The 12,145-nt window shown below is 34.6% G+C and overlaps 1 protein-coding gene across 2 annotated transcripts; it reads left to right on the top strand.

The window, feature by feature from the left end:
• The first annotated feature begins 1,076 nt into the window (after positions 1-1,076).
• Positions 1,077-9,902, top strand: LOC110800995 (probable LRR receptor-like serine/threonine-protein kinase At5g63710). 2 transcript variants are annotated; one of them, XM_056843082.1, is made up of 11 exons: positions 1,077-2,353; positions 2,855-2,983; positions 4,158-4,290; positions 4,476-4,547; positions 5,749-5,892; positions 5,997-6,062; positions 6,264-6,334; positions 6,430-6,567; positions 7,064-7,405; positions 8,225-8,619; positions 9,296-9,902. In XM_056843082.1, the coding sequence occupies exons 1-11, from the start codon at positions 2,341-2,343 to the stop codon at positions 9,611-9,613; spliced, it is 1,821 nt and encodes a 606-aa protein (XP_056699060.1). In that variant the 5' UTR covers positions 1,077-2,340; the 3' UTR covers positions 9,614-9,902. The 2 variants fall into 2 exon arrangements, with proteins under 2 accessions (XP_056699060.1, XP_021861999.2); XM_022006307.2 differs by having other exon boundaries at positions 1,078-2,353; positions 6,424-6,567.
• The last annotated feature ends 2,243 nt before the right edge of the window (positions 9,903-12,145 follow it).

The raw sequence follows: 12,145 nt of genomic DNA, 5'->3' as shown, positions 1-12,145 counted from the left end.
ATATAGAGAATATGATTACATATATTAAAAATTCCAGGTATTAAAGAAATAAGTTTTTACCAAATAATCAATGCACAAAAGTACTTATCAATTTCAGTCCCTTATTGATTTCAGGTGGTACCTTATCAATTTCAGCTACCTTATCAGTTTCAGGCAGTGTTACCAAAGAGAGCCTAATTGAGGAAGCTGATACATATACCCTCTGGGTATGGAATAGTGCCATACCCTAGGCTCTCATTGGTTGTTTTCACATAAGAGCAACTCCAATGGTTACAAAATGGATCTGCTCACAAAAAAAATGAACATGTGAGCAGGTAGCCCACCATTGGTACAACAATGACATAAGCGGTTGTTAAAATCTTGTAGCTATTTGGGCTACGTAGCTCAAAAAAAATATAGCTCAAACAAATAAATTATTTAAATTAAATATTATAGGGAGCTACAAAGTATTGTAGCTTATCAATGTGATAACTTGTAGTTTTAATCAATTGTAGCTAGAAATTTGATGTGACAAACTTAGCCACAACATCTTGTAGCTCACCATTGGAGTTGCTCTAAGCAACCCCACATGAGATTTAAATTTAAATCTAAAATAGCAACCCCACGTGCAATTTATAAATCTAAACCAATCACAGCCCACGAAATACGGAGGATAGATATTTTTCCCTTTCGGAATGTCCTAAGAGCATCAATTGTAGACTAACTCTTAATTTGCCCCCTCTTAATCTCTCTCCTTATACACCTCATCACCACCTCTTAACAAGAGTTAGCTACCAAAAACATCAAGAAATAGACTACCTCTTAAATACTACTCCGTACCTCTTATATAGTTTTTTTATATTTTAAATTTTAATTTTAATACAAAAAAATATCAAAATACACCACATTCTTCCACATCACCCATCTTATTTCTAAGAGTTACCACTTATTTAGAGGATGTCCCAATTAACCTCTAAATAAGAGGTAGCTAAGAATTACCCAATTTTTTTTTTTAAGAGCTAACTCTTAGAGATTCTCTCCTTAAGAGGAGCTAAGAGGGAGCTATAATTGATGCTCTAAGTCCTAAGTCCTAACTCCTCCCTCTCACAGTCTCACCCATCCTCAATTCTATTTTGAAATTACAGAGAAATCCACCCAAAATAACTTAATGAACTATACTACACAGAATACAGTATAAATCCACAAAAATAGTGCAAATAGTTTCGATTCGCCACAAATTGTCTCCAACTTCGCACACCAAAATGGGGATCAGCTAAGTATCTTCTGCTTTGCGTTAAAAAAAAATGGGGATCAGCTAATTTCACACTATTTTTTTTCTATAAATTTGACCACCCTATTGTTGTAATCCAATAATCCATGTGGGTATCAAATTAATCGCTCATTTTTATAATCTCAGTGATGTTTGAAGCATCCCCAGATATTCTGTTTTGTAATTTAGCCACAAATTCGCAGCAGATTTGGTTTGCCCACCACCTGTTCGATCTTATTCCTCAGTGAATCTTCATGTGTTTGCCCAATTGTCATGAAACCAAAAGAAATCACTAGCTGTGCTGTTGTTATCCAGTAAAGGGGTATGATCACTCTATGTTAATATCCGATATTGATCAATCTCACCGACATGAACGATAAAATCTCTGATTGGAATTAGCCCATTACTGTTTAGTGTTTACGTGTGAGATTGATCAATATCGGATATTATCCTAGTCTCCTAGACTTTCCCGTGTTTCGCGTATGATCACATGAAGTGATCAATTACGAGAAGTTTGTTTCTGCTTGAATGCTTATTCCCCTGTTGATGTGGTGATTACAGCATATCATCATTAGTGCTGAAACTTTTTAAAGGCATAAACTTTTATGTGTAAGAGAGAAAGAGAGAGGATGTGTAAAAGGGAAGCTCAGTAAACATGCACTACTATCTAAGGAATAAGACTCTACAATACTAATAAACAAAGTGAAAAAGAGCATTTTTTGTGAGTGGGTTTCATATTCATATTCTTGGCCACCAAAAACACAACTAGTCTTCTAGTAAATGAGTGAGTGCTGCCATATCATGGAGTATGCATTATGCCTTTGTGATCTCTTTCTCTCTCCTTGTTAGAGTGACTTTACAGTCCCCCAGATAGGTACATTACATAAACACTTGTCTAATTTAATCTTTTTTCAGTCTCACTTTTGTTTTAATTAAAGATTTCTTGCTTTGATTTTGGTATGACTTGTGGGTCCCCTTGCACTATCCCATAATCATTTTTTCATCATTATCATACATACTCAAATTCACTTATTCTTGATCATGGTTGCATATTTCTTCTTCTGTTTGTTTGGTGAGAGGCTTCAAGAGTTATGGCTGGACCAAGTAAGTTATCCTTTTCTCTAATCCCCTGTGTGTTTCGTTTCGTGTATATCATTTGTCCTTTGTGTCTCACTATATGTTTCTAGAGAATTGTGTTGTACTTTCTCCTCTGAGTATTTTGTGTTAATAGTATGTTGTATTATTTGTATTAGGAAGATATCATTGTGTTAATTAAGCAGTTGTATGTAGTGCCCCCCAAACTTCAATTGACTTTCTATTAGAAAGAGTATGTCTTTTCCACTTTGGACAGGTTGCCTTATGTTTTCATTAAATCTATGAAGTACTTCTACATTAGGGGATGAGATGTTGATCAACTGTTAATAAATTCAGTCTTAACATTCATTTATCCTGTTAATAAAACAACTATATCTATTTTGTAATTTTTGTGCCACAACTGGTACGGTAATTCTGCGTAATAGCTGTTTAAGTCTTAGGTTGGTGGTCTAAATGATCCCAGCTTGTACCATCATGAACTACTGAACATGAAGTTTGATTGTTTTTCAGATAAAAGAGGGAGTTGTAAGTTCAATATCTATATTTCTGAGCACAGTTTGACAAGGTGTATACTTAACTGGTTCTTCTTCGTCTTGTTGCTAAGAAATGGTTCCTCAACCTCGGCTCCTGATGTTGAAGGTAAGTGTCAACAATATTTCAATTGGCTTCCTCTTCAAACCACATAATAGGTGTTTGACTGTTTGGAGTTATGCTGTGAGATCTTTTCCTATGTTGTCTCTAGTTCTTATTACAGATGAAAGTTCATCAATTGATGGTAAATAGAAAGGTTGGCGAGCAAGATCATAAAATTTTGACAATCACTACTTACAGTAATATTGGAAATTAAGCGTACACTTAGCCGGATTTTCTTGATTGACGACAAATAGTGTACTTGTTTACTCAGTCCTTGCCCCTTGTCTGTCTGTCCTTTAGAAACAGGAACACATTTTTAACAATCAGCTGATATTTGTGTTCCTCAAACTAGCTTTTCTTGATAACCATTTCGAAGATTCCATTTTGACTACTTATTGGTTCTTTACTACATAGGACCACTATCCCCTTTTATATTACTATGTGTTTTCCTATTGCAGACGGAAAAGATACGCTTAAAGCTGCAGGAATTTATTCTCAGTGAAAGGCTTTATAGATATTCTCTGGTTATACAGTTCACTGGCAATCAATAAAAGATTTTATAGCTGGTAAAATCAATTTTAGCCACTATACTTAAGAGGTTATCATTTCTGTGATTCCATGATGCCCAATGGTTTTTCTACTTTGTTCGATCGAATTCTCATGAAGTTTGGTTTACTGAACGTTCTTGTCTTGGTACTCGGCTTGGTCTGGGCCAAAATAGGCTGTATGTAGAGACTGATATCAATCTTCAGTCACAAAAAACCAATATCAAAATGGTATTAGCTCATATCATCTGCAAAGAAGGATGTAGATATTTTAGTGTTCCTTTTCCCAGATTCTGCATTTATCGGAAGACACTTGAATAAAACAATAACCACATCCAGGGGTAATTGTTGGAAACTTCCCTACCCTAAGTAGATGCTAGAATATTCAGAATAATTTCTCTCTTCCATTTAATAAACAAGTGTGTCAAGTTACTCATGTACTATCTGTTTTTTGTAATCATCTTAAATTGTTGGTACAGGATTGCCATTGTTCAATTTTGTTTTTTTTACATTGTAGTATGCAGTATCTATCATTTTGGGGTTTGGCACTTTGGCATGTGTAGCGTAGATGAAGTAGAGATTTGATGCTAATAGTGGTTCCTTAGTATTAAGTGCATACATCTGTCATTTGTCAGGTGAAGCTTTGATTGATCTCTTGAAGGTTTTGAATAACTCCCATCATAAGATTACAGATTGGAATGACTTCTATGTGAGTCCTTGCTCAGGCTGGTCTCATGTCTTATGTTTGAGTGGACATGTCAAATACCTGTAAGTGTTCAAAGAACTTTTCATTTATTCTTCATAAATCAGATATATTATGTCGAGTTCTTCGTGTAACCAATTCATACCTTTGGTTATCTGAAGCCATGTTTATCATGTTGTAGCTTTCTAGGCGTTAACCCTCCGGGTAAACTTGCTTTATAACATGAGATATTTGCCTAATTTTCATGCAGGACCCTCGGTTCAAATGGATTTTCTGGAACTCTCTCTCCTGTCATATGTAAACTGAAGTTTTTGAATAGCTTGTAAGGAACTTTCTCTCATTTTACCTGTCTTTTTACGTTCATGCTGGTACAGTTTTATCATTTATGCTACATTATTGGTTCACTAACGGAACTGAACCAATACACCAATATAGTATTTCTGACAAAGTTCTTATTAGGTACGATCTACTCAAATCTAACCCTATAATTTCCTTATATCTTGGATGGGAAAGAAATGTGTGAATGTGTGATGTTGCTACTTTCCCAGACATAAGTAAAGGCCAGAGGACGGCTGGAATTTTATTTAGCTCACTCAATTTTAACCTAAAATAACACCCGTAGCTGTGATAGCCCCTTATTGTGCCTTTTAGTAGAATTCTTTATTACTTGTCAAAAAAAATAAAAAAAATGAACTAGAAAAATAGCTATATTACTTGGACTCTTCATTTTAGCTCAAGTACCCTTGTCAGATCCTCGACAATCGGACATGGGGTATGCACACTAGTCACACTGGACACAAGTCCAAGATCTTGAAACTTTTTCACAAAATAGCCGAGTCAGGCACTTGAACACGTACCAATATCCGACATGGGTATCCGGTTCCAACATAGAAAATAGTGACTCTTCCATCGGTGTCTATTATGGATTTATGAACTCATTGCATAAGCAGTTGGCTTTAAGGCACCAAGTCTTGCTTGGTTACCTGCTTGTGAAACCTACACACTCCCTTCTAAAGGCAGGGTTCTTGTCTAAAATATCTTGTCTTAGTGAAGCTAGTGGTTGAACTTACTGAAGTGAGATAAAAGTGCTTTGTATAGTTGTGTTCATTCTGTAAAGCTTACCAGATTATTGATAAAGATGTAGAGTACTCCGTATTACTTTCTTTGGTAGATTCTAATGAGGTAATAGAATTGTTAAAATGTTGTTACACGGTGACCTAGAAGAAAACTTCGTATTACTTTCTTTGGTAGATTCTAATGAGGTAATAGAATTGTTAAAATGTTGTTACACGGTGACCTAGAAGAAAACTTGTATATGAAACAACCACAACCCTAAGTTCCAGGAAAAGAACATTCCTATATGCTTGGCCAAGTTTCAGTTTCTGGATCCTAGAAGCCTTCTAAAAGCTTGGCCAATCACCCTCTTATATATTTTCCTGTGGACTGCTTTCTTGTAAGTGTTTTAATAACAATAAGGTTCTGCATTAATGATTTCTGATACAATTGCATTTGGTTTTGCGCAGAAAGTTGCAGGATAATAACCTGTCAGGCGAATTACCTGATTGCTTGAGCAGTTTGGTGAACTTGCAGACTCTGGATCTCTCCCACAATAAGTTTTCTGGTTCTATACCAAGTAGCTGGGCACAACTCTCCAATCTTAAGCATCTGTAATTCCTGGCTCATTGTTTCTAATAGTAACTTCTTCATCTTGTAGCCTACGTGAAAGTCGATGGTTTTACAAACTTCCTTACTGTTGTCTTTATCAACGCAGGGATCTTTCAGAAAATGATTTAAGTGGCACAATCCCATCACAACTCTTTTCAGCTCGAACATTCAAGTAATTACTTAAACAGAACTTGGTCTGATTACCTTTCTTTTAACTGCTACAAACTTGGTACATGTTTTAATTTCAATGAAGAGAAGAGTATTAATATATGCTTAATTAGTTTATTTCAATTAAAACTATGTTTTTTATTCTCGGTTTTGACTACTTATAGCTAGATTCTGTACTCTATTTGATTTTATATTTATATTTCAGTTTTACAGGAACGAACCTTGAATGTGGTGCCAGATTTCAGAAACCTTGTGATTCAGGCTCTTCTCTAGAAGGTATAATTCTTGTGAGGAAGCTTTCTTCTCTCTATTTTGCATTTTCCTTAATTAGTTCTTGTTTACCAAACGTTACAATGCATCTCCAGTTGCAGCCAGAAAATCAAAAGTCGAACTTGTCATGATTGCTGCTAGCTGTGGTGCATTCTTCCTTTTGTTACTGGGGGCGGCCTTCACATACCGAAGACATCAATTGCATAAGTTCAAAAATGAAATATTTGTAGATGTTGCAGGTATATTATGCTACTCTCATATCAGCTATCATGCATATTCTTCCATGTATCCTTAGTTGATTTCAATTTTTTTTTCCCCCTTAAAGCTTTCTCTAACCTTTTCATTAGTTTCCCCCACAAAACTTTTTTTTTCCTCCCCTTCTTTTCTTGGCTCCCTTTTTTATGATATTTTCAAATGTACTTATTTTATTTATCTGTCCTTATTTATTTTCGTTTTTAACTTTACTTATTTTTCTTTAATATTTTTTTCTTGTTTTACTTTCATTAATTTCACTTTCTCCCTCTTCCTTGTTTATTCTTTTAACTTCCTACTTCTTTCTTGTTTGACTGGTCACAATGACGATCTCCTATGACGATTCATGTTAACAGACCCCAAATCATTTTGGAAATAAGGCTTTGTTGTTGTTGTTGTTGTTGTTGTTGTTGTTGTTGTTGTTGTTGTTGTTATGTTGCCTTCTTTGACTTCATAATCAAAAATCCAATTTTCTGTATGAAGGTGAAGATGAGGGAAAATTCTCCTTTGGTCAAGTGAAAAGATTTTCGTGGCGTGAGATTCAGATTGCAACCAACAATTTTAGTGAAAGTAACATCATTGGTCAAGGAGGCTTTGGGAAGGTTTACAAAGGCAAATTGATGGATAACACAAAGGTGGCCGTGAAACGCCTTACAGACTATCATAATCCAGGTGGCGAGGCTGCATTTCTGAGGGAAGTACAGCTGATAAGTGTTGCAGTTCATAAGAATCTCTTGCGTTTGATCGGATTCTGTACAACTGCATCGGAGAGAATCCTTGTTTATCCATACATGAAAAATCTCAGCGTTGCCTATTGCTTAAGAGGTTGGTTATCTTTTTTCTGCAAGTGTATGTTATGTTCTTTACTGTTTGTTTATAATTATTTCCTGCATAACTAAATACTAGACCTGATCAAATTGCGGGCGGGGCCACGACTTAAAATTTCTGCCCGCTATGTAGGGTTGGGCCGGGCCGAAAATTTCTACCAGAAATAGCGGGCTTTTCGGGCCGGGCCGGATTTATAACTAAAATTGCAATTTTGAGTTGCCCAAAGCTGGTGGCGTATCCAGGATTTTGAAATAGGGGAGACATTTTCTAATAAGTATTAATACGGAGTATAAGATATGTATAAAATAAAAATAATTCATCAAAATAGCATGCAAATTATAAACAAAAATTGACATTGGCTCAATTTGTATAAATAAAAAAGAGTTTGTAGAAATTGATGTCCATAAAGCATATAATATCTAATCATATCAATAATTATATTTGAAAAAGTATTTCTATTATATAAAATTACTTTCTGAGATGTTAAAATGTAACTTATAGTCCTTGAACCCATGACCCTCCCACTAAACCAATGGAATACAAAACCACTGGTTTACAAGTTCACATATGGTTTACTTGTTCCTGATTTTCTATTTAATGCATTCTTACTGCTTCAGTTTCCTTTATGTTTTTTTTTTATTTCTTTTTTTATTGGAGGGTAGACAATTGTGTATCCTACTTGCGACGTGCATCCGCCCCTGCCCAAACCCACCCAAAAAAATAACAAATTCGGGCCGAGTTGGGCCGGCCAGCGGTGTGGGCTCAGGATGATCATGTCTACTAAATACTGAAATGAACTTTTTTTTCTCCATGTAGACTTGAAGCCCGGACAGGAAAGGTTAGACTGGCCAAGGAGAAAAAAGATAGCTTTTGGGACAGCCCATGGCTTGGAGTATCTGCATGAACATTGCAATCCTAAGATCATACACCGCGATCTGAAGGCTGCAAACATTCTTTTAGATGATAATTTTGAAGCAGTACTTGGAGATTTCGGGCTAGCAAGATTAGTAGATGCAAAACTAACCCATGTTACTACTCAAGTACGAGGAACTATGGGTCACATTGCTCCTGAATATCTATCCACAGGGAAATCCTCAGAGAAGACAGATGTGTTTGGATATGGTATAACCCTTTTAGAACTCATGACGGGTCAGCGTGCCATAGACTTCTCTCGCCTTGAGGAAGAAGAAGATGTGCTACTGGTTGATCATGTAAGTTTTCTTGTTCCACCTAGTTAACTGTTATGGAATAACACACTCTGATCTTTACACTTTCCGTTTTAGTCCGTTTCATAATGTTCTTTACACTTTGCTTTATTCTATTTTTGGACAGCAAAATTTACTACTATACCCTTCTTAGTTCTTAAACACAATATTTACAATTTTCCACTAACTTTATCTTACTTTATTCACTTTTTCTTACATTCATCCATATTTTTACACATTTATTTTATTTATCCATATTTTATTATACGTAAGTTTCTGTTCCACCTAGTTAACTGGATCCTTACACTTTCCGTTTTAGTCTGTTTTAATGTTCTTTACACTTTGCTTTATTTCTATTTTTGGACATCAAAACCTTACCCTTCTTAGTTTTTACACACAATATTTACAATTTTCCACTCAATTTCTCTTACTTTATTCATTTTTTCTTACATCCATCCACCTTTTTACACATTTATCCTACTTTGTCAATATTTTATTATATTCAACCTACTTTTCCATTTTTGTCTTAATATTTGTGCAAATAGTAACACTAAAAATCTTTAGTGGTTGATCATGTAAGTTTTCTTGTTCCACCTAGTTCAATTCTGGTCTCATGTCTGACAATTTTCTCTGCTTTTTTTCAGAAAAATAATTACTTTTTGTGTGTTGCAATGTTGTTTAGATCAAGAAGTTATTGAAGGAAAAGAGGCTACATGACATAGTAGACAACAACTTGAAAGCCTATGATCCTAAAGAAGTTGAAATGATAGTCCAGGTTGCATTGCTTTGCTCTCAGAATGTAGCAGAGGAACGTCCGAGGATGGCAGAAGTTGTGAAGATGCTGCAAGGAGTAGGCTTAAACGAGAGATGGGCCGAATGGGAGACGCATGAAGAAGTAAGAAATCAAGAGTTACAGTTATCTTTTATGAAGCATCGGCTCGCTTGGATGGACGAGTCGATGGATGAGCAGGAAGCAATGCAATTATCAGCAGCAAGATGATAGATAAATCAGCACTTAAAAATAGGCAAATAGTACATAGCCATGGTTAAGAGTTTTCTGTGTATATACTAATATAGAAATAGAAAGTGCAAATGAGCCACTATCAATTGTATTTGTATACGTAGTGAAACGTTCACTATTACTCATTCTAATAGGGCAATCTTTTAGGGACGGAGGGAGCATATGACATCCATTCCAATTTTATTTTGTATAGTATAGCAAGTTTGTAACAATAAACGGCTTCTTTGGAGCAGACTTTTGCTTCTCATTTTGATCTATGTTTGGCATAGATTTGATCTCCATCTCTCAGTCGGAGAAACGGCTCTAGAAGTTTGGCCAAACACCCTCTTAAAACTTACTCAAGTGGAACTTGGTATTTGTTGACCCTCAAGTTAGTTAAAGGGTAGCATTTGACAACATGGTATCATGGTGAATAAAAGCATATCTGCAATAATGGCATTTGAAAAAGAAATAGAAACTGAAAACATAGTTTTCGTTTTTGTTGGTTTTTTTTAATGAACATGGTTATTATAGGTATAATTCAATTTAACTTCATAATTGTTTGGGTGCCCAGATAGTTAGCTCTGCAGCCCAAAAGCCCACTAGGCTTAACACTTGAGAGACTTCCGTCAAGGATTCCAAATCCTCTCTTTGGCACAAGGCCCATCATAATATAGTCCATCAACATTTATTATGGAACACTATAAATATGTCGTCCCATTGCACATCCTAAGATACGCTCATTTATTGCATTCACAAACACACTTTAACCTAGTAAGAGATTTCTTAAAATCCGAACCTACTGTGACTTAGCATCGGATGGGCTTTTCTCGGAACACCCCCGAGCCCAGTTTTTAACAATAAACGATTTCCGGCTTCTTTGAAGTGGGCTTTTGCTTCTCATTTTACCTACATTTGCCAACTTTTATCACTTTAGTCGGAGAAACAACTCTAGAAGCTTAGCCAAACCCCTTCTTAAAACAATACTAAAGTGGAACTTGGTATTTGTTGATTCTCAACTCCTCAAGTTAGTTAAAGGTTATTATTTGACAACATGGTATCATGGTGAATAAAAGCATATCTGTTATTATTTTCGTTTTTTATTGTCAGTTTTTATAATCAACATGGTTATTATAGGTATGATCAAATTTAAGTTCATAACTTAACCTAATCATGCGACTTTTAAAATCATATAACCAAAAAAAGAAAAAATATAGGAGTGATACCAACTTGCTCTTAACTTGTACTTCAATAAATTTTTGATAACATTTTCTGAACATTGATTATATTTTCTTCCTGTATCATGTTTGTGCTTGGTATTAGAAGACACTATATTCTTAAAGCTTTTAAAGGCATCTATGTTGGTTAAAGTTCCTAAGAAATTGAAATCTTTATTCCTAATACATAGTAGTATAGCTTAGATTTTTTTTAATGCGAATAAACGAAAAAGACAATGCAAATTATAAATGGAAAAGGATAATCCCAGACTTGTAACTTATCATACACAGACATTCAGTGTTAACCAGACCAATACGTCAATATATCATTGGTGCCTATAGCCTTGATAATTATGCTGCCTCCACCAGTGATTTTAAAAGTTGAATCCTCTTTAGTTTGAAAAATATTGTACATCATCATGCATGCATCTACTTTTGAGTTACCTATTATAAAACAAGAGCAATGAAATTATTGAAGACTAGGTGCATGAAAGCTACTTCTTGTGAGATCAACAATAAATCAAATGGGATGGATGTCAACTAGATAAGTTTGTTAAAATTTAAAATGGTACTCCAAATATGAGATCTAATCCCGTCTACGTACATTATCATATTTATAGCTCGTTGTCTCTCTCTCCACCAAACAATAAACAATACACAAATTCTTATTTACATGGGGTGTACGATAAATATTGTACACCGAAGTTAAAGTTGACATAAAATGCTTAAAAATTATCCTTATATATGTAAAAGTTATCTACTACTTTTTAGTAATAAAAATTTTCATTTTAATAAAAAAAAAGTTCTTCAAAATCACTAATAATGTATAAAATTAATCATTTAACACTTTAAAATGTTTATCTATTATATTACTACTTTTTAAAAACATAAAAGTTAGAGAAACCTGGGTAAAAATTAGAGAAAACTGGTTAAAAGTTATGTTGGTGCATAATAAATTTATTGTGCACCTTGTATATGCAAGACCTTTTGTAAACAATAAATCAACTACTCCAATCTTTGTTCGACAAACTTTTGTTTGGGCATAATATAATCCAGTCATATTAAAGGATCATGCCAAAAATTTAATAAATTCTTCAAAGATAATTGGTTAACCATATTAAAGGACCATGCCAAAAGTTTAAACATGAATTAGTTAAGTAGTCAAGCAGCCAAGTAAAAATCATGTCCACTTGTCCAGACAAAGATCTGCATGAAGACCATTGAAAGTCTATTGAAAATATTTTGAACCAAAAAAGATGTACACATTATTCGTTTCACATTTCAATTTGAATTGACTTAATTGAGCGGTTTTTTT

This window comes from Spinacia oleracea, chromosome 4 (assembly GCF_020520425.1).
Source record: "Spinacia oleracea cultivar Varoflay chromosome 4, BTI_SOV_V1, whole genome shotgun sequence".
NCBI classification, from domain to species: Eukaryota; Viridiplantae; Streptophyta; class Magnoliopsida; order Caryophyllales; family Amaranthaceae; genus Spinacia; species Spinacia oleracea.
Note: the sequence above shows the minus strand (reverse complement) of the source record. Positions and strands in the feature narration are given on the sequence as shown.